The 23130-nt window shown below is 40.1% G+C and overlaps 1 protein-coding gene across 10 annotated transcripts in view; it reads left to right on the forward strand.

Moving 5' to 3' along the window:
* MAST2 (microtubule associated serine/threonine kinase 2) overlaps positions 1-23130 on the forward strand; it is a 309029-nt gene that overhangs the window by 236201 nt on the left and 49698 nt on the right. For all 10 annotated transcript variants that reach the window (XM_075935888.1, XM_075935891.1, XM_075935889.1 and 7 more), the window contains 4 exons: positions 4773-4927; positions 14348-14423; positions 15911-16120; positions 22407-22508. In XM_075935888.1, coding sequence (XP_075792003.1) covers positions 4773-4927; positions 14348-14423; positions 15911-16120; positions 22407-22508 — 543 coding nt within the window. The remainder of the gene's footprint in view (positions 1-4772; positions 4928-14347; positions 14424-15910; positions 16121-22406; positions 22509-23130) is intronic.

The raw sequence follows: 23130 nt of genomic DNA on the forward strand, positions 1-23130 counted from the left end.
TCCCACTGGTGTTATTTGCAGCTGTGAGTTTTTCACACTTCTGCAGATCTGATCCGAGGGTCAGTCACCTAGAAAATGAGGTACACCTAATTAGTGACTGTCTGTGAAAAGTTTGGTGCTAACATCACAAAGGAACTCTGTAGCAGAAACAGGGCAGCATTCAGCTGTCTTAACCACAGACCAGCCTTTCTTTTATTGTCATCCACCCCCGTCATGGACCTTCCCACTTCTGCAACAGAGGAAGCAGGTGTCAGGCAGACGACAGTCTCTTTTACTGTATAGCCCTGAGACATCACCAGAGCAGGTCCAGTGTGTGAACTGAATGAGACGGGTCTTGTGGAGGGAGAACATGAGAGACTGTGTCATAATGTTTATGCACAAGGGGTATGAATTAAGTGCAGACGTGATTGCCCCATTTCAAAAAAAGATGTATTGGAATTGGAAGAGGTTCAGAATGGGCAACAAAATTGATTAGGGGCATGGAACAGTTTTCATATGCGGAAAGATTAATAGAACTGGGACTTTTCAGCTTGCAAAAAGAGATAACTAAGGGGGATATGATTGAGGTCTATAAAATTATGGGTGGTGTGGAGGAAGTAGGTAAAGAGATGCTAGTTACTCTTTCTCATAACACAAGAACTAAGGGTCACCCAATGAAATTAATAGGCAGCAGGTTTACAACATACAGAAGGAAGTATCCCTCCACACACATCGCCATTGATGGATCTGTCCTTCAGGAACTCACCTTGTTCTTTTTTGAATCTGGTTATAATCATGGCTGTCACACACAGTCAGCCCATGGAAATCTGTGCCAGAAGATATTGTGAAGGCCACGATTATAACAAGATTAAAAAAAGAACAAGGTGAGTTCCTGAAGGTCAGGTCCATGAATGGCAATTAGCCAGGATGGGCAGGAATGAGAATCTGGGAATGGGCGACGGGGGAGGGATCACCTGATGATTCCCTGTTCTGTTCCCTCCCGCTGGGGCACCTGTCACTGGCCACTGTGGGCAGACAGGACACTGGGCTAGATGGACCTTTGCTCTGACCCTTGTGCCATTTACACAAGCACCTTAGTTCTGGCGTTTCCTCGCTCTTGAGCACTTAACTTTGTAACCTTAATAACGATCTTTTAATATAATTTTTAATGTAATTTCCTAAGGTTTTTTCCCCAAAGAAAACTGAAAAAAACAAGTGATATGACATATTATCATATAGTCACCCACATGGTTCATTAACAGGGTTGGTACTTTCATATGCACCCCACTGACGAGCCACTTGATCTCAGGAAGTAACTGATAGCAATAGTAGGTTGTCATCCTTTATGTGGACCCTCATTGGAGGAGGGATGAGACACCAGTGAGTTTCACAGATATTCGATGACAGATGGTCAGGCTCAGGAATCTTAGGTTCCATTCCAAGCTCTGGACAGACCTTCTGCCCCACTTCCTGCAACCTGCCCATCCCACCCTTGGCTCCTTATCCCATTCCCAGCTCCTCATCTCAGTCTCCCCTAACTCCCAGTCAGTTTCTCCTTATTCCCCCACTCCAGTCCTAATCCCATGAGATTCCTTTGTTCGTTCTATTCCTTTCTCTCCTGGGTTTGGCTTTCACCACTTTTTCGTTCAAACTCTAGCGTCTGCATCCTGCCTGGGCAGCAACAGGGGGCCTGGATCTTTGCTCTTTGGGCCAGTGCCCACCCCCATCTTAGTTCGGAGCAGCCATTACTAGGAAAATCTGGCTTTGGTCCTGCAGTGCTGAGTTGTTCTGAGGAAACGGTTTGCACAACATTGTCACAGGTAGGAGCCGGCAAGGGAAGCAGCACAGTCTGAAGGGCAGTAGGAGCTGTGAGAGGCTCAAGTGTATTCATCGAGGACAGAATCTTTGGAGATTTAACTGCAGTCATCAAAGAGGTCTCTGCTGAGCAGGAGGGAGGTGTGATTATTCAAAAATGTATACCTTGGCTAAATTTGGGGCAGAGTTTTACAGACAGCAAAAAGCACGTTGCTGACACAAGGGCTATTCTCTTGCCAAACTTCAAGTCCTTGCTCTGAAGCGTGGGGGCACTAGAGCCGTTCAATGGAAAGACCTTTCAACATGGGCAAAAATCTCAGGAAGGGGGTGAGCGTTAGAGAACGAACTCCCACCCACGCCGCAGCTTCAAAGCACTGTCTACACAGCTACATTTGGAGCGCTAGCGCCAGCCCCGCTATTCCCAACTCTGTCGACCATTGCTGAGAAGCTGACTCCCCTGGGCTGCGTAGACGTACCTTAAGGGTTTGAGGCTTTCCGAGGAACACAGGGAGCTAATGATACAGGTGTTACTAGAATCTGGCACTCCCAAGCTCCGGATGGGTGTGTTCGATCCATTGTATTCTATTTCCTCTTAAAACGAGAGAAACCAGCTCCAAGTGAAATACTGGAATGCCTGGGACCAAGCCAGAGTCCCCATTCTGGTGCTCTGGGTTACTGTGTGTTCTGGCCATTTCTCTACTGAGAGTCAGCTGGTGTTGGTCTTGGTGAAAGGACTGCAGGTCTGCCAGCTGAATCAAAAAGCAAGACACTTAGCTGTATTGAACTTACTAAAAGCTGCATCTCTCTCCCTCTCTGTATATTTCAACTTCTGTGTTGCTGGTGCCACAAAGTCCATTTTTCAGCAAACTGCTGCCTTTTCAAGTGTCAAATACTGTAAGGAAGCAGCCTGCTTCTGACTGTACACACCCTGGGACTGCTGTGCATGACTGATGTGGGTGCAGACTCTCAAATACATGAACATGGAGAAATCAATTGAACAATCTAATACCACATGACTTCCTTAAGTATCTAATTGGCTATTTATTTACTTAGAGTTAATGTAAAAGCAGTCAGCTAATATTACTATAGCTTTTACAGGTTGAACCTCTCTAATCTGGCACCCTTTGGAGCTGACTGGTGCTGAACCAGAGAATTTCCTGAACTATGGGAGTTCAATAGTGTTTAGCAGCGTTACCAACACTCCACTGCTTACTGTGCTCTTAGAAGACATTTATCCTCATTTTGTGTTTAGCTGTGAGACATATGATTATAAATCCCGGCATGCAATTCCCCATTGTAATATAGGTAGCCAGACTTGGATACCACATAGTACGTTAGAATTCTTCACTGTGGGCACATCTAGACTATGGGTTTTTTTCAAAAGGGGATACACAAATTTTGCATTAATTTGCATATCTTCTTCCGATCGCATTTTTGAAAGCCGGTCTTTTGAAAGTGAAAGTAGGCTGGACACATTAACCACCCCCCCCCCCCCCCCCCGGGGAAAAATCCCCTTTTTTGAAAAACTGTGTAAATCTTTTTTTTGGAAGAGCACTTTTTTTTTCTTCTTTCAAAAAAGGGTTTTTTTCCCCCAGAAAAAATGCGTACAGACTACTTTCACTTTCAAAAGACCCGCTTTTGAAAATGCGATTGGAAGAAGATATGTGAATTAGCACTGAATTTGCATATATCCTTTCCGGGGGGGGGGGGGAGAACCATAGCTAGACATGCCCTGTATCAGAGGTAGTCAGCTGCTGCACTCTTCTTATTTTTTCCTGCAATTTAGGTTCAGTTTTTAGGCTCCTGGCAAGTTTGGATGCAGCTGGTCTAAACCATGAAAAACTATGTGTACTAACAGCACCAAAAGATTCCCTCTCTCTTCCCCTAGTGAATCCAGATTAGCCTTAGGTTATCATCAGCACCCGGCTTTAACTTCTAAAGCCGCACTAGGTAACTTTTTTTTTCTAGAAATCATCAACATCTTCCACAGCAGATAACTCTAGAAACTTCATTTTTACTCTTCAGTGAAGGTTCTCGCCAAACTTTAGACACCTTTTGTGTTTTTGCCAGTAGTGTGCCTCCCATTAATTTCTATTGAACTCCCACTGCCCATGGATTCAGGAGCTAAAATGTTTACTCGGTACACTGTATTATGCCAGTATACACACATCGTAAGCATCACAAATCATTTAACTGAATAAACTGTTCACCACTCAGTGACAGCCAAACAAGGGAAACCCTGTTCATGACACACACCAGCAAAAGAGAGACAAGTGCATGAGGTGAACCCTATTATTGGACCATGAGGGGGAGACAAAACCGAGCTCTCTCCAGCAGAAGTTGGTCCAATAAAAGACACTCCCACCTTGTATCTCTAATACCCTGGGACCAACATGGCAACACACAACACAATGCATACAACACACCCGCAAAGTCACCTGCACTGATCTTGTTCCTGCCGTTTCAGCTGCAAGCAGCCACGTGGGTAAATCTGGGGAGAGATGAAATAGGGCGTTTACAGTAGCAAACACTAAAGAGAGCTGATTGTTAGTGTTAATTTTCTCCTGTTACACACCTCCATAACGTTACTGCCTGCTACTGACATTCTTCAAATGGGGGAGCATGAAGAGATGGGAAAGAAAAGTTGTTGAACAGTTCAGGAACCTCTTTGTCCTTCCTAAAGCTGCTCCCTTCCATTTCTCCCATTAGTAAATTACCTTCAAGATCAGATTCAATCTTGGAGTTGTGGGAATTTACAGTCTCCTACCCAGCCCCCAAAATTGTCCAGACCAAAGTGCCTTAGTGTTATCCATCCCTTTAGTGTCCAGCTAGCCTGGTCATTAAAAATAGAGACACCTGTTCTGGTGAACAACTCTTCTTTTCTCTTGGAGTATTCAGTGTTTGGCACTGTTCCATTCATGAGCTGTCCCCTGTGCATGCGTTTAGTGTATTTCTTTTCTATATTTTTTTGTACTCAGTCATCATGCTCATCCCAGGAGAAGCTGCACCAGCTGCCCTTTCAGCCGACGGCCGATGAACTTCATTTTCTGACAAAGCATTTCAGTACCGAGAGTATCACTGACGAAGAAGGACGTAATTCTCCAGCCATGCGGCCACGATCTCGCAGTCTCAGGTGAGCTTGCACGCCACTCCTGGGATCTTGTCATCATGCATTGCCTTTCTGCCATGTTCTCTCAATTGTCAGAGCACAAACGTGTCATTTGTGTTTTCTGCTGTTTTTGTAGTTCAGCCTCACACCGTCAAGAGTGGTTATAGGTATTTCCTTTAAATCTGACCTTCGAGACTTAAACTGAAGAAGTATTTGTGCCATTACACTCTGAGATTATCAAGCATCACAGATAGAATGTGCTAATTTCACTACTCTTGTGTGAGTTCTATTTCCAAAACTTCTCCTGTTACTGAATTTTTCCTCAGCTGTAGGAAACTGTTGCATTGCTAGAAAAGTTCAGTCAGCACCGAGTCTACTTGAATGGATGTGAAAACTGTTAGTGTTGTAAAAGAATTTAGTGCCATTACAACAAGTCTCAAAGAACACTTCTCTAACAATGCTGGAAACAGTGTTATCCCAAGCTTGCAGTTGCAGTTAAAGCAATTTTTACAATTGGTTGAGGGAAGCCTGCTCAAAAATAGTAGTCAGTAAAGGGCTGTTTCCTAATGTAGATAGCACTTAAATGCAGAGAAGCAGGAGCAATTGGAATTTGACCCTTTCTTACTGAACTCCGTAACACAATTTATTTTAGGAACACATTAGTCTCAGGGCAGAAGCATTAAGTAATTGCCATGCATTTATGCACTGGCCAGATGCATTAAAGCTAGCACGGGGATGTGTAAATTACATAGCAGTGTACTCTGTGCCACAAAAAGCATTCACGGGAGGAAGATTTTCTGCTGCCATCTCCCTTTGTGCCTCTCACCATGAGATGGAGGAGCAGTAATTATCACATAGGATCTATAAGAACTCTGCCAGATGAAGACACTGAATCAGTGAACTCAGCCAGGGACCTGTGCTGTGCTGTCTAATGTTTGCAGAAATCAGCGTAGGCTTGTGGCCCAGTAACTGTTGTCTATTTAAATGCATGGTAAATATTACATTATTGCAGAGTGAAATTGATTACTGTATCTTCTAAACCACAGTGCAGGTTACATGGTAATTTATGCTTGGATCAACTAAGTATAATACATAGAAATCTAGAGGATCAGGTAAGTGAAGTGAGTAGTTACACATGTAGCCAATGATCTTTATAAATCACCACATAATGAGAGACTAGTTACATGATTCGTACTAAATTGTTCAAATCTTTCAAACTAGCTAGTCCCATGTCGTTCTATCGCTGTCTCTCTTAATACTGTCTGTTCCCAGTTAATGTACCTGTGATGTGTCTAATTCATTATAGATAAGAAAGCTACTAGAGGTAGCCAGAATACATTCACAAACATAGTTGATATTCTTTTCTGACATAAAACTTATTACTGCTGGGATAATGATGCGTGAAACATTATTGCAAATGTCAGACTATTGTAAAAATTGAAAGAAAACCGTAAATTTGTGTTCTCAGTTAGCATGATTTATCAACACATTGAGACCCTAACTTCATGAACCAAAGTAGTAGGGTTGTATGTGTTCGCACGTGTATCAGTTTTAAGGTTTATATAATAGAAAGATGATGACAATGTTTTAGTGCTACATGAACTGTAAGACATGTTGATATAGGATGTCTTTGTTTTCTTCAGTAACTCTCATGCTGAGAGTTATCAGATCTGTAAGGATACCAACATTTTAAATAACATCCGAATTGTACACATTTTAAATTCCTGGGCCTGATGTCTCATCCCTTGGCTGGCCAAGGCTAGGAACAATGTGGAGAGACTGCTGTGCATTGCTCGTCAGTGACTTCTCTGGCCTATCAGGAAACAGCAATCTGTTCTAGGTCTTGTCTCTCAGGGCAAGGTCCTTTCCAATTGGGTACCCAGGAGAATAGCATTAGTGGGAGGCAGAAGTAAATACTTAATAGAGGACAGCACCTTACCAATAATATTAAAAAATATATAAGAAGATGGACACAGGCATGATGATCATGCTTCCGCTTACATTCTTTTTTGTATTTATTGACTTGTTTGTTTCTGGCAGAACTCACTTGGTTGCCCCTCTTATGGTGAGATGTTACAATGTCCAGTTTTTACTACTTCATTAGAAAACAAGAAAGCTGCTGAAGTTTCTCAAAAATTAACCAAAAACTCACCTTAAGCCAGGCATGTCCAAAGTCTGGCCCGCGGGCCAATTGCGGCCCGTGTTCTGGTTTAATACGGCCCCACAGGTAATTTGGCAATATCTATCTTTTATGGCCCCCAACGAATCCATATGTATTGAGATGAATACATTGTAAAATCTCAGTTAATGTCAGTTGGTCTAAATCAGTTATAAATATATTTGGACACAACATGTATACTTGGTGTTATGTTCCTGTTCATATTTTTTGAACTTAAAAGTTGACAGACAACCTTTATTACCAATAATATGTAATGTACTTTACAATGTTCCTGACATATATTTCAGCTTCCTGGATTTTTTTTTCATCTGGCCTTCAGATATGAAAGGCAGAGTGATTTAACACCTGTTTAGATTTGTCATCCATGTGACAAAATGAAAAGTATGCCGTTTGCAATAAACTTTGCATAAAATAGTTAATTTGCATTTAATTTTAATGGTTCAAAGAATGTCAGGCAAAATGGTCGGCCCTCACGCATGTTCACTTCATCAAATCTGGCCCTCTTTGAAAAAAGTTTGGGCACCCCTGCCTTAAGCATATCATATTTATAGGCATTTCATGGTCCTTCTTCATGCCTTATATGATCGCTTCTACCAAAAAGCTGCCAGAAACGCTGTCTTTAATCAGATTACCTGCATCCTGCTTCAAAGACCTTTTAAGACTTCACTTCAAAGAGAATCCTCTGAACTGTTATTCATGCTTAAATTCACCACATTACACTCAAATTTGAATAAAGACGCTAATTATCTTACCCATTACAAAGATAGCTTCCACAATTATCACCTCTAATATCATTAGCTCGTAGACATTTATCTCCCCTCCTTCCCACTCCTCCATCCCCCTTCTGTTCTGTAATTTGACTTGTCCTTTTCATATGTGTTCATTTTTTTTATTTGTATCCTTTGGTATATATGGTTGTGACAATTTTCTTCCACTATTTGATCTGAGGAAGTGGGTCTGGCCCATGAAAGCTCATCACCTATTAAACCATCTTGTTAGTCTTTAAAGTGCTACACAGTCCTGTTTCTTAATCAGTATGTTAGTGTGTGCTACCTTTAATTGAAACCAAAAAAGTATATTAATTGACCAATGCATTAACATCTAGGGGAACTGATTTTTTGTTATGTTTGTTAAATGTAAAAATTTAGCTTCATTGTTATGAATAGAGGAATTAACATTTTGAGGTTTCCTAACGCTGTGCTGGAATTTGTATTCTTCTGAGGGTTGTTTCTATGCATTTCCATTTGTGGAAAGTGACACTTGTAACATCGAGCTGTGGAACTGTATCAAAAAGCTATGTTCCCCGGGGGGCTGCAGAAACGAGCTAATACTGGGATGATGTCACCAGCTCCATCCATAGGGCAGTGCACCCCCCCACACACACCTGCTCAGTTCTTTCATTGCCATCAGGGAAGCTAAGTGGAATGTTCTTGTGTTCCTGACCTGGTGATCCTGTTATCATCCTATTAGTTATCGTTAGATAGATGGGGCCACTTGCCTGGGATTATCCCCCAGGCTATATCATGCTCAGTATTAAAAATGTGAGTGGTCTCATTGACTTCACTCAATGACTACCACAAGTTTCAGAAGAATGTACAAGAAACCGTACAGCTGACAGTTATTGATTAGCCAACTTATATGGAAAATTTCTTCTTACCCCCATCCTCACTAAGTAGTTGGTGAGCGTGGGTCTCTCTCCCCCCCCCCGTGCGCGCGCGTGCACGCACACACACACACCCCTCCTGTTAAATTTTCAGCTTTTAGTTTTAGTATTTTTCATCCTATTCCTCATGGATCTTAACATCGTGTTTCCTTTCTTGAGTAGTGTGCTGCATATTGAGCAGAGATTTTCTTTGATCTGACAACAAACTCCAAGACTTTTGCCTGACTTGTTACAGTTAATCTAACACCCAGTAATGTGTTTTAGTATTTCAAATGATTCCATTCAATGGTCATTACTTTGTATTTGTCAATATTTATCTACCTTCCTGCTGGCCATTCACTTTGCTTATTTAGATCACTCTATAAAGTTTTACAGTTCTTGCCAGGCGTGACTAGCCTACATAACTGACTAATGTGTAAAATTTTCCACCTCAGTATTGATCCTCTTTTCCACATTATTAAGAAATATATTAAGAATCTAGAGTTTAGGGTCCACACCGCTGTTAAAATTTTGCAATGTTGAAAATTAACTACTTATTCTTATTTTTTGCTCTCTGTCTAATCTAAGACTATACTTTGTCCAGGGCTTTTTAAAAGTACAGATACATATTTGTTGACTGGCTCCCCTTTGTCCAATATTTTGTTAGCATGCTCAAATAATTATCCTATATTAAAGGTGTTCAGTTGCAGCTCTAGTGCAAATCTCTTAGAGATAATTAATTAACTCTTGCTTTCCCAGAAATGTGTGTTCTCTTTTCTGATAACAATCTTCACTTTTGTTAGAAGCAATATATTAAATCATACTGCATGTTCATAGGAATCCAATAACAGAGCAACAAAATGTTAGTCTGAATTATATTCTAAAATCTAAACCCAGCTGCAAATAATTTTATTCACGGACTAAAATAATATGAGGTTTATTTAAAATAAATACAATAAACAAAAAAGCAAGATCCCAGATTTCATATCAATATGTTAGGCTTATGGCACACTCAGAAATGGGCTTGCAAAGCATTCTGCATGCACAGGTATAGGTCAGCCTTCCTGTGTATTCCCAGAACTTTGGCAACAGAAGCCCTGCTGTGAAATTAGCTATAATCTGGAAGATCTGATTTTTATTCTAATGTGCACTGAGGCAATCCAGGTAGACCACTTTGCCCCAGAATTTCCTTATTCAGTGATGCCAAAGCAATTGTCCATTAAAACTGGAGCACAATGTAGCAGCTGCATCATAGTGATTTTGCAGCAAGTGATCCTTGAATAAATATTTATGGGTAAATCTTAAATTGTGTATTTAATTCTCTGAACTATTTCCTTGCAGTATATTCCCACATCTTCTAAAAAGTTACCTAGTTGTGATCTTAGCTTAGTAGTCCGTCCCCTTTCTCTGACCTATTTTTGTTTTTTGCTATATGTGTATTTGATCATCCACAACAAAAACACAGAAATAGTGAGATGCAGTTTAATTTGAAACATAACATGGCTTCTAAAAGGTGTATCAAATGCTACTGTGTCTTCTAAACACTTGTATCCAGTGTCTCTGTTGTGTCTCTTCAATACTACACTTCTTGCTTTGTCAGTTTGAACATATAAGAGGCATGTGAAGTCTTTCATATAATCTTGTATGTTGATCAAATTCACAATCTCAGGGACCAATCCTGCTCCTTGTGATTTGTCATTTGGTTATTCACTAGGAACAGGATAAGGCCTCCAAGGTTTTTATTTTATGCACATACGTCTCTAGATAAATAATATTCTTTGTTGCTGTTAAAATTCTGTCTTTGTAGTGTCAATGACGAAAGCTTAAGGCATACATTTTCAATTGTTTTCCAAGCAAACAGAGTTCAGAACGGTGAAGTTATGCACACATGCTCATTAGATCTTTCCTCTGAAAGGCCTGAGACAGAAAAGATCACAGGTTTGAGTTCTTGTGCATTTTTCTAATAAATGCAGCTGTCAAGTTGAGAGAAAAATTACATATTAGGAAATATTTCACTTCCATTTAGTTCCTTCTGCACTACAGTTTTCTAAGGCTTCATTTATTAATAGAAGAGTCACTCCCCAGAGTAGCTGCATAGTTGCAATTTTTCAGTTTATACAGATACACAAATATGTATTTTGACAGACAGAAATCCAGATACCTATGTTGGCAAGATATGCCACTTAAGGTCTGTTGGAATGTAATTTCACAAAGGGGGAAGTAAAAAGGAGGTAGTTTTTCATTCCCCTAGTGAGCTTAAGGGGACAGATGTTATTCTCCTAATGTCTGCACTGCTGAAATGAAAAACTGACAGACAATAACCAAATCACCCCCCCCATTGACCCTCGCAGAACACAGAGAAAAATCTTCCACCCTTCTATATTAAAATGTTATGCATGCACACCAAGATTATCCCTACTCTGAAAGAAAATAATGCATTACCTTGTGAAGCTTGACATTCCAATATTGAATGTGAAATTATATTGTACAGTATATTTGACTAAAGCTTCTGCATCTCAAACAGATGATATGTCAATAAAAATACCAGAGGTAACTTTATTCATTGTATTAAAATTCCTTTGCAGTTCCCCCATGCTGCATTCAGTTATCCAAATGGTTCTGATTTTTCCTTTTGCCTGGTTATCTGTCTCCAAAGTGTTATAAAATAACCTGTTTTGTCTGAGTGCTAGCCTTCGGTTCCTCAGTTAGCAATGTAATTACTTGTGTAGTTTCCCAGGCTAAAGCTCAACATAAAGTGTTACAGTGCGATATATTACATCACAATCTTGCCATAGTGAATTAGTCATTTAATTTGACAAGTTATATTGGGAGGATTTTGATTTCAAAGGTAATTTGGAAGTTGATCAGACTTTATCATTGTCTTTTGGATAGTGAAAGGGAATATTCATCAATAGGTGAGCAGTAGAAGTGGCGGAGACGTTAATTCTCACTTTCTTGTGCAGTACTAACAGGGTTGGGAGAGAAACTTTTTTACCTGGTAAAATAGAAATCTTTTATAAAAGGAAGATGGGACTCATTGGCTATGTCTACACTGCTTTCTTCTTGCACAAAAGCCTATGCAAATGAAGAGCGGATTAGCATATTGCCACGCTTCATTTGCATGATGAATTAGGGGCCGTTTTTGCACAAGAGGCTTTTGCACCAAAAGGAGCTGTGTTTTAGATGGCTCCTTTTTGTGCAAGAGGGGTTTTTTGCACAAAAAGGAGCTGTCTACACAGCTCCTTTTTGCAGTAAAGCCTCTTGTACAAAAACGGCCTCTAATTAATAATGCAAATGAAGTGTGGCAATATGCTAATCCATGCTTCATTTGCATAGGCTTTTGTGCAAGAAGAAAACAGTATAGACGTAGCCATTGCGAGCTAAGGATGTACGCAACTAGTTGACTACCTGATAAGCATGTGACTTGACTAGTTGCTCCCCCTCCCCCTTGCTGCCCCTATCACAAGGGAACGGCAGCTGGCTTAAAAGCCGTTTCCCCCTAGCACCATCGGGAGGGAGGCATATATACACAGAGTTATATATTTCATCATTTGAAATAAAATGTCTCTGATACTCAGCATTCATATTAATAAGTCTTCAGGAAGAATAGCAAAGGAAATATACGCTTTGCTGGATTAAATTAAAAAATGTAATGTGGATAAGTGTAAAGTAATGCACATCGGGAAAAATAACCCCAACTATACGTACAGTATGATGGGGGCTAATTTGGCTACGACAAATCAGGAAAGAGATCTTGGAGTTATCGTGGACAGTTCTCTGAAAACTTCCACGCAGTGTGCAGCAGCGGTCAAAAAGGCAAATAGGATGCTAGGAATTATTAGGAAAGGGATAGAAAATAAGACCCAGAATATCTTACTACCCCTGTATAAAACTATGGTACGCCCACATCTTGAATACTGTGTACAGATGTGGTCTCCTCACCTCAAAAAGATATTTTGGCCTTGGAAAGGGTTCAGGAAAGGGCAACTAAAATGATTAGGGGTTTGGAACGGGTCCCATATGAGGAGAGGCTAAAGCAACTGGGACTTTTCAGTTTAGAAAAGAGGAGACTGAGGGGGGGATATGATAGAGGTCTATAAAATCATGAGTGGTGTGGAGAGGGCTGATAAAGAAAAGTTATTTATTAGTTCCCTAAATAGAAGAACTAGAGGACACCAAATGAAATTAATGGGTAGCAGGTTTAAAACTAATAAAAGAGAGTTCTTCTTCACACAACGTGTAGTCAATCTGTGGAACTCCTTGCCAGAGGAGGCTGTGAAGGGTAGGACTATAATAGAATTTAAAGAGAAGCTAGATAATTTCATTGAGGTTAGGTCCATAAAAGGCTATTAGCCAGGGGATAAAATGGTGTCCTTGGCCTCTGTTTGTCAGAGGCTGGAGAGGGATGGCAGGAGACAAATCGCTTGATCATTGTCTTCGGTCCACCCTCTCTGGGGCACCTGGTGCTGGCCACTGTCGGCAGACAGGATACTGGGCTAGATGGACCTTTGGTCTGACCCAGTACGGCCGTTCTTATGTTCTTATGTAACTGCAGATTGTCCAAATCTGTTTTTATTTTCCTCTCTAAAATAACTGTTCTCCAGCAGTGGATTTGGGTTGATGTATATTTAGTGACATACCTTAATAAAAGCAGGACATAATGTAATATGTACCACTTTTATGAAAGATGTCTCACTAGTAAGAGTTTGTTCTTGCTTCTTTCCACAAGTTAGAGAGTAACACTTTTTATGTTGCCTTATAAACTTACTGTTCCCAGGACAATGCTTTTCCTTTAATTAGGTTTGTTACAGGGTTGTATCTCCAACACATCCAGAGATTCAGATACTGTATGTTTGTTTCTTTCTGAGAGAGATATTTAATCCATCATAAGAAACTTTTAAATGATCTGTTTGAGTTAGTTCGGCACAGAAATAATTGTATCTTTCAACATTTAAAAAAATCCATTTAGCAAGATATATACTTTTAAAATCAGAAAAGCAAATAACCGTGTAATGTGTCATAATAGAAGTCATGGTTTACTTTGAAAATAAAAACAATAAAACCAAAAAATGAAGCCGTAGGCTGGTGCAGGTAATCAGTTAACTAAGTGTGTAATTAATTTGTAACTGCATTACCTCATTCAGCCTTTGGCTCTTCTTAACCATGGAATGAGTCATAGCATTACACACTCATATCAGATGTGATGAAATGAAATGCAACTGATCTTTTGAATGTAACCAAGCTGTAATACTGACTTAGCTTCTGACAGAATTTAGTGTCCTGTTTTTGTGTCTTCAAGAAGCTTGCTAACTTGTGTAATATGTAATGTGTACACAAAGTGGCATATATATGTATACACACATACACCTATAACATATTAACATTTGGTATGAAAAATATTACAGCTCCTAATGGGGTGGTTTACTTTACCATGTGCCCTTCTAACACTTCAGACTTTGGAGGGGACTGAAATATGGGGGACTACCCCACTGGGAACATTAAAACAATTAAAATTGGATTTATAAACCTGTGCATCAGTTGTAAATATCAGTGTATGTCTGTTTGGGTGGGGTTTTCACCATTAATGTAGTTTATAAATTATGAATGTATTTTTTCCCTTCAGTCCTGGTCGTTCCCCGATTTCCTTTGACAGCGAAATAGTAATGATGAATCATGTGTACAAAGAAAGATTTCCAAAGGTAAGGACCAATGTATTGAACAATTTATTCACTGAATGTATTAAGCAACCCAATTTAGAATTAGCTCATAAACACTTATTTTGAGAGCAGTTCAGATTCTTGCATATGGTTTCTAAGCAGTGTAGTTTGTTGAGAGCTTCAGACAGGGCCATCCTGTTTTTCACTTAAATATCACAAATGAGAAAACAGAATTAATGTTTAGAGGACCGCTAATGAAAACCTTTAAAAAGCATCATGGCAGGTGATTGCTCTGCATATTTCATGCTACCTGGATTCCTCTTCCCTTTCCCTATTTATTATTACAAGGCATGTACATGAAGATAGGATTGATTGATTAATTTTTCTAAGAGCTCTTGCTCCCACTGCTTAATCCTGATTTCAAGTGATGACCTTGGTTTTGTTATAGCGCAGTTGATTGTAGTCAAGGCCCCTTTGTATTCTGCAGCAATCTTGATCCAAATTATTCTCCGACACCCTTGCATTCTGTGGCATTTCCATGCTAGAAGCTGGAAATTGCAGCAGTTTCAAATACATGTTTAAAATTAATTGCACGTGAAAATAACTAATACAGTTCCTAGTACTCCCTCTGTAATTTAATTCAGTTTATTTTACACTGATAACAATTTTCTCATTTAAATTCATTACAGAATTTAATATTGAAAATGCAAAATTGTATTTTGGAAACTTTCTAGGATAAACTAGTGTTGGCTGTTATGTAGGTGAAAATTGGGCCTTTTGGCGAGTGAAAAGCAGTGGAAGGTAGTTTAGATTTTGAGATAAGTAGATTACCTGAATATTAAAATGATCAGCAGTTTAATAGGTAACAATAGTTAAACTGAAATGTGCATAATCTGATTTCAGAGTTAACTCCTCATTGAGATGAATTGATAAGGTGTTATGGGCTGTGTGGAAACTATTAAACTTGGGGCTTGCAAATCTCTGCTCTTGCAGGTGCCCCAGTGGTAGAAGCTGGTAGGACTTACATGCACATAATGGTTAAAAAAAAGTACCTATATCCTGCCTATCCTACAGCTGTCATCAGTGGAGAATTGTTTTAGTGTATACACTGTCACAGCATGTGAGTCTCTGACACTTTGGTGCTTTAATTGCCATTTTCATTTGTAGTTAATGATATGAAAAATTTCTAAAATTGTGTAATAAATTTACTATTAAGATTCCCATTCTGTGAGTACAGCAGAGAGATGCTGAATAAGAGGTGAGGTTTTTATGGACCCCAGAACCAAGTGTTCTGACTTTCAGGAACTTGGATTTTTTTTACTTTAGGAGTCTAATTATCTTTAACTTAATGTATATGTCAGTACAACCACAGCTCTCTCTTTCTGGGAATTCTAATATCACTGATCTTCATTGAACACATATTTCTCATTGCCAAAATATATCAGCTAGCATCCTATCTGTTCAAATTTACTTTTCCGGATAGCAAAATTCAAATAAGTTTAAGTATTCTTTTTATTCTTCGCTTTTAGGCCACAGCACAGATGGAGGAACGGCTGGCTGAGTTTATTGCTTCTAATGCTCCAGAGAACGTACTGCAATTAGCAGATGGGGTCCTAAGCTTCATTTATCATCAGCTTATTGAGCTGTCCAGAGACTGCCTAGATAAATCACGTGAAGGTCTTATTACTTCCCGGTACTTTCATGAGCTGCAGGAAAACTTAGAGAAACTCCTACAGGATGTAAGTCCTCTCAGAAAATATAGAATATGTTCCTTTGATTAAACCATTAATAACTGTTTTCCCAATTGTCAAGGTGGTTAAGCACTAGAGTCAATTGCCTCAGAAGTCTGGCATCTCCATCATTGGAAATTTGTAAGAGCAGGTTAGACAAATACCTGTCAGGGGTGATTTAGATAATACTTAGTCCTGACATGGGTGCAGAGGCCCTTCCAGTTCCGTGACACTTTCCAGGAATTGTATTATGATGACTGCAGAGTGGCTGAGGCTCCGGAGGTATCTGAGCTGGTGAACTCATCAATGGATGCATTATTTCACTTCCCAGTGGCATTCAATTCTCAATCAGGGATTGATTGTACCTAAAGATGCATCTTGCTGCAGGTTTATGCTTGAGGGATAACCTCAAGAGAGAAGCTTTTGCAGACCCGTCGTCATAACTAGGATGTATTTTTTTCAAACAGTCAATCTCGATGCAGTAATAGCAGTACCCATAGCAGCAGCAGCATTATTTATTGTGGGAGCCAATCATAGACCAGGACCTTGTGTGAAAGTATAGAAGCATTTGCTGTCTGATATGTTAAACCAAACACTAGGCCTGGCCTATACATGGCAAGAGATACTCAAACAGTGGACTGGCCTTGGGAATTAATGACATAGTTGAGTGACCCTTTGGCAGTGGTGGTATTCTGCAGCCATGCAGACAGCATGCCGTTACGAGTTCAGCCAGATATCGATCCATTTCACAAGGCACTTCACAGATTCCAAGACCAGAAGGGGCCACTGTGACCACGTACTTTGATCTCTGATAACACGGGCCCCAGTCCTTCCCCAAAGTAATTCCTAGAACAGAGCTTTTAGAGAAACATCCAGTCTTGATTTTAAAATTGCCAGTTAATAATTGAAACCAAATGTCAAGCCTCTTGTAGCTTCATGGTCTGGAATGTTCTCACTGGCCTAGTTTTGAATCTGTTTAACAGGGACTCTTGACACTCACCATGAAGGTACCATTTCCGGTGCCTGCTGCAGGGTTAGGCTATCTGGGATGCAGAAGAATCTCCCAGGGAAAGTGGAGACGCTTTGTCAGTTGGATCTTTTAAGTCTAGACCTGACAAATACCCTCGAAAATGTTCAGTGGAGAACAGCCCAGCATTGTTAGTGGGAGGGACTGAATGATGAAATAGGTTCTTTCCATCTCTGTGTGCTCTCACTGAATGAGACTTTTTTTTTTTTTTCCTTTTAGAGGGGTGTTTTAACAGGGAATTTAAAAGCCCTATTGTGAGTCTCTTTTCTCTTATGGAAGCAAGAGGACAGTCCTACGGCTCCCTTGTAGCAAAAGCACCAGCCATCCAACTCCTGCAATCAGCTGGGCACGAGTATCAGGACACAGCATCTCCCACGTATATAATGTTGATGTTAGCTGGGAGAGAGACCAGGGCTAACCCTCTTCCCCTCATCAACCCCGCTAGCTCATTGCAGAATAAGGGAGCAGACACCCATGCGCCATCTCCACAGTGAAAGCAAGTCTAAACTACAGGGGTTTTTTGAAAGGATATATGCAAATTGGTGCTAATTTGCATATCTTCTTCTGAGTGCTTTTTCAAAAGCAGGTTTTTTGAAAGTGAAAGTAGTCTGAACATGGGTTTTTTCAGGAAAAAAAAACCTTTTTTCAAAAAAACCTGCTTTTCCTAAAAAGAGGAGGTTTACGCGGTTTTTCAAGAGAGGTTTTTTTTTCCAGAAAAAAACGTGTCTAGACTACTTTCACTTTCGAAAAAGCGGTTGGGAGAAGATATGCAAATTAGTGCTGAATTTGCATATCCCCTTTCGAAAAAAACCCGTAGTCTAGACGTTCACTGACAGATTGGGAGACCAGGATAATGTTTGGGGCAAGCAGACTGCAACAGAAAGAAGGAACAACAGAAAGAAGTAGAACTGGTTTTTCAGTCTCCAGACACTGTCCCCTTGCGCTTCAGATTCTCCAACATACAGATTTTCTCTTCTCTACTAGAGTAGCCCGTTGTTATACTGTCAACGTTTGGGCTGGATGGAAATCATTGAGTCTCTTCACCTCCAGTCAACCCCCAGGGCTGGGGATATTGACCCTGCCATACAGTGATGCTTCCATTAGCCTTCCTCCTCCTCTTCGCTTCACCTCTCTCCAAACACAAGGAGAGCTGATGTTGGAGTGTTATTGTGGAAAGTATGGCCGTCTTTGGCATGCTGCTACAGGAGCCAACACGCAGAAGTTGTCCTGCCCTCTCTCCGTTAGCTTCTTCTGCAGTGTCAGGGTGGGATGAGGCAGTCGAATCTTCTTAATTGTAGTAGGTTTTCTTCAGTTGGCTCTAGCCCACTCATTGCCTAAAGGAGAAATGAGGACAAGAACAGGGACGGAGAGATAAGATTGGTTTCTCAGTGCTATTATAATAATAATAAATAATGGTGTGGCATGGGAACTGGCTGTTGGCAAGAACTCATGCTGGTTATGACGACTTTTCGGCAAGGAGCTCTTTCCTGAGGTTATTCCTTTCAAGAGTAGAGACATAACCCTGAAGCTGTGTGCCTCTTTAGGAAGGAAGCGGCTGAAATGGAATAGTGGGAGGGGACATTCTCCCTTGGATGCTTCCCACACTATGAAAGGACACATTCGGAATATTTCAGATTAAATGCAGACATGTCAATGTGATTTCTTTGAGACAGAACGGAGATACTAACGTGAGATACTTAACGTCCCTGGTTACTATGCTTAGACTGAGCTCTTATGCACAGGGCACTCACCTTAGTTTAGCTTGTAAGCTGTTGTGCACCTTTATAGCACTACATACAAATAGTAGATACAAAGAAGTCTATTAGAAATTGCATTCACTACTGCAGTATGGAACAGCTTATGCACTACAGTCCAGTATGTGCATGAACTGTGGCCGCATTTGGGAACTTTCCAAATGTCTTTAGCACAGAACAAGGATATTAGTCTGCAGAAGGTCACTGGCTGACAGGAATGGAAGCGTGGATGGCGCGTAGCTTAAAATATTCTTCCTTTACCGGAACAGATTTTGATAAATCACAAAGAATGTTTAAAGCAAAACCCGGTATAATTAGATTTTTATAATGCAGGAATTTCAAGTCCTAGGGAAGGCAAATATTACAATTTAGTGAAGATGTTGCATATAAAAGATGGTTCAAATTGTACACAAACTTCCTAAAACAAAGAATAAATACAATATAAAGAACCAAATAGTCAGACTTACCTGACATGGATGGAGCAAGGCAGAAAACTTAGAAGAACTAAATACTAGTTCTTGTTATAAAATACTCAAATGTTGCCATGGCAAATAAGATTGTTTTCCTTGTATTTAAGCTTAAAGTGTCATTTCAGCCAAGAAGCATTTGGTCGATTAAATAATGGGATTTATCAGGTGGATTTCCTGAATTAGGCATGAGTTCAGCAGAATTTTTAAAGAATAACTTTCATGGGAAGCTTAAAGTTTGAAGTCAGAATATTAGACAATAAAGTAAAAAGCTTCTTATGTAGATCCATAGTATAGATTTCTTTGTCTTTCACCTCAAGAAACAAAATAGAAACAGAGTTCAGCACGAGAGATTCTAATCCATTACTGCACTGACTGACTGATTAACTAGCAAAATGAGTTGATGCGCAATATTGTATATTTACACAGTCAGATTTTCAGACGGTAAGAAAGATGAGGTGTATATACAGGTGTTCCTGTATACGAAACAAAGAAGAAGGAGGCTTGTTAGGATTATATTATGGTAATTTTATATTGCCCATTTGAAAATTGGAATTGCTTTCCTAATACGTGCATGAGTGCGAGGTTCTTGGCGCTGCAGTGCTGCTGTTTTGGTTCATACCAGTATATTAGCTCAATTACAGTGTTGTGACTTGCATATCCCAGTCATTGGTCCTGGTGAACCCCAGGGGAGGACAGTGATTTTAATTTCATGCCTCAGTGGCTACAGTTAGTGACGGATGGGTCTCTCAGATGAGGGAATCGCTTTGTAAATTACTCATCGCTACCTCCTATACATGTGTCACTGGATATGGCTTGGTGTGTGTATAGGAATGGCATCAGCTTCCACCCGTAACCCCTATGCTCCCCTCCCCTCAGGAAAAACAAAACCAACAAAAACCCTGAAATGAAACCAGCAACCTTCAGACAAGCATGTCGTCATTCGGAACTGCTAATTAGGTGGCATGCATCATACCAAGGCGCATGGTAGCAGCAGGCAGTTGTTTGGTATATAAGCCTGTGATTTTGAAATACTGTAACTAGGGCAGACAATAAACAAGACATCCGTAGAGATGTCCGGACTATCCTGTGAGAGGAGGAAAGAAGAAGAAGCAATTATACTGAAGATCTTGGAACAGCAGCGCTGTGCAGAGATTATGGCTGAGTGGCTGTTACAAGTTGTGTTTGATTTTTGTAATCCTGTAGCTCTCAACCTTTTTTTTTTTTTTTTTAATGAAGACTTTATCATTTGACAGACATGCATTAGGGTTGCATTGTCAGAACAGAACACTGATTAAATCAGTTGTATTTTTAAGACTACTTTGTCCGAGTCTTCTTAGTGATTTAGAAAGAATGGAAATACAACTTCATTTAAAACAATAAATTGCCTTTGACAATACAAATATAGATGCAAATGGATAAATAGGTTTTTTTACATAATTTATTTTTATCTGGAAGTAAATTAATATCACATTTGCATGGCTCTTGTATCAGAAATAATGCACTGTGGTTAATGTTTTAGTTATTTCAATATAGTCAACTTATGATAATATTCAAAAGGATTTGTATAGAAAATTCATGCTTTGTCTCTTTACTGTAACTGGGCAATGTACTGTGGGCACAGAGGACAGAATATCAAGTGTCCCTAGTTAGATAATTGTTTGTCTGTGTTATTTAGAAATTAGTTTTGAAAGCCATTCAGTTAAGAATCTGTCAAGAAGTTATGGGTTTCATGGTGACTTTATATTTGTAATATACTCACAAAGCATTTCCTATGTTCTCTTTGGTTTGTGTATCAGTAGTACTAGAGGTATGTCCTTTTGTTTAAGGTTAAAATTGTAAGGCTATATTATTGTGTGATGTGTAATTACCCGTTCCGGATTAAGCAGCAGCTTATTCTCCAAAGGAAAAGGCAGTAGTAAGAAATTGTGAGAGCGTACCTTTTTAAAAATTGCACTTTATGGTTTTCCAGTGCAGTATCCAGGGTTGTGCTTTTACCCTTCCTTTGTGGCTACCAATGCTGTCGTCTTTTCTCAGCTGTGTATGGATTTTGTTAAATTTTTGTTTTAATGAGCACTATTACATAAACCTGTTTCTTGCCACCTGAATCCTTGTTGATAAAATATCATACCTGCAAGCAACTGAAAAACTCAGAGATAGTATTTGTTACCCAGCCGGTTCAGGACCGCTTCTGTGGTTGGGCTAAAGCATGATGTATAGTCTGTGTGATGTTAGTGGGAGTTTGTCAGTTTGTTCTGAGACTTGGACACTGGCAGTCCCTGATCAGCCTGCATAGTGAAGTATTTCCACATGCTTTGCATCTCGTTCTATAGCCATTCTAGCACGGAGCAAGCAAGCAGGAAAATGGTCTTTTTGCACCTCTCAGAATCTGTCTTCATATTTTCATGGCATTAGTTTAGTTGCTTTCTTTATTATTAAATAAAAAAGGAAGGAGAACCTCCATGAAATTAAGAATTAAGTTTATATTGAAATGGAAAAAGCATACTGTCCTAAAGGAAAAAGATTTGTCAACAGAAAATGTATTTTCTGTGTAACTTGTATTCTCCGTCTGTGCACTGTATATCAAGTGTTAATACTGTTGTAGAATTAGAAGAATGAAACTAGAAGAAAAATGCGTGTTAAGATTTTCACAGGAAATACATGTGAAATTGTAGAAGCAAATGTTAAAACTTGCGTCATTCTTTAGAATTCAGCACCCTGGAAAGGGAAACGGTTCAAATCAAGCTATCCAACTTAGATCAGAAATCTTCATTTAAAATAGAAAAAAATCACACGAGGAAGGGAGATTTTCGGGTAACTCACTACAAAAAAGACTTTTGACGTAGCGGCTGCTGGATAAAGGGAATCAGTTGTCCTGGAAGAGCTGTGTGTGGTTTGGCCACACAGATGCTGATCTGTGTCAATTGCTTGACCTGACTCAGTCATGCCTTCACTGCTGAATTATGGTTACCATGCTGAAGAATGCTCTGGCTTGGCGTTTGGCGATTCACTGTTTGAGCAATAATGTGATGTTCTGTTCTCTGCAGGCCCACGCGCGATCGGAGAGCTCGGAGGTAGCTTTTGTTACCCAGCTTGTGAAAAAGCTGATGATCATCATTGCACGACCTGCTCGGCTGCTTGAGTGCCTGGTAAGCACAAGTCTCACAAGAAAGTGTGTGCGCTTCAATGGGCCTGATTGGCTGGACAAGTCAAGGAGAGCCAAGTCTTACCGAGAGTCTACTTCTTTGATAAGGACATATAGGGCCTCTGTGCAGAGCTCTTAAAGCTCGTAGTGTAAATGAAGATTGGACTCTGAGGATGTGACTACACAGCCCACAAAGACCTGCAGCAGGTCCGTACGAGCCAAGTCAGGCCACAGAGTTTCACTGCTGTGCAAATTTCCAGACTTAGCCTGGAGTCAAGGTCTGGGACCTTCCTACCCCTCAGGTCCTAGAGCCTGAGCCCGTAAGCCTACACTGCAGTGAAGCACCCCTATGTGCCTGAGTTGGCTGGCACGGACCAGCTGCGGCTTTTTCTTTGCTGGGTAGATATAGGCTTTGTCTACACTACAAACTTTTTGTGGAAGAGCCAAAGCAAATGAATTTTCTCGTGCTTCATTTGCATAATCTCTTCCGATCCTTTTTGCGCAAAAACAAGCAGTGTCTTGTGGCTTTTTTTTACAGACATAAGGATCTTGTGCAGAAAGGGTTCTTTGTGTGAAACAGTCACGTCCACACTGCTTGTTTTTGCACAAAAACCTCTTGTGCAGAA

This window comes from Pelodiscus sinensis, chromosome 9, assembly GCF_049634645.1.
Source record: "Pelodiscus sinensis isolate JC-2024 chromosome 9, ASM4963464v1, whole genome shotgun sequence".
Lineage (NCBI taxonomy): Eukaryota > Metazoa > Chordata > Testudines > Trionychidae > Pelodiscus > Pelodiscus sinensis.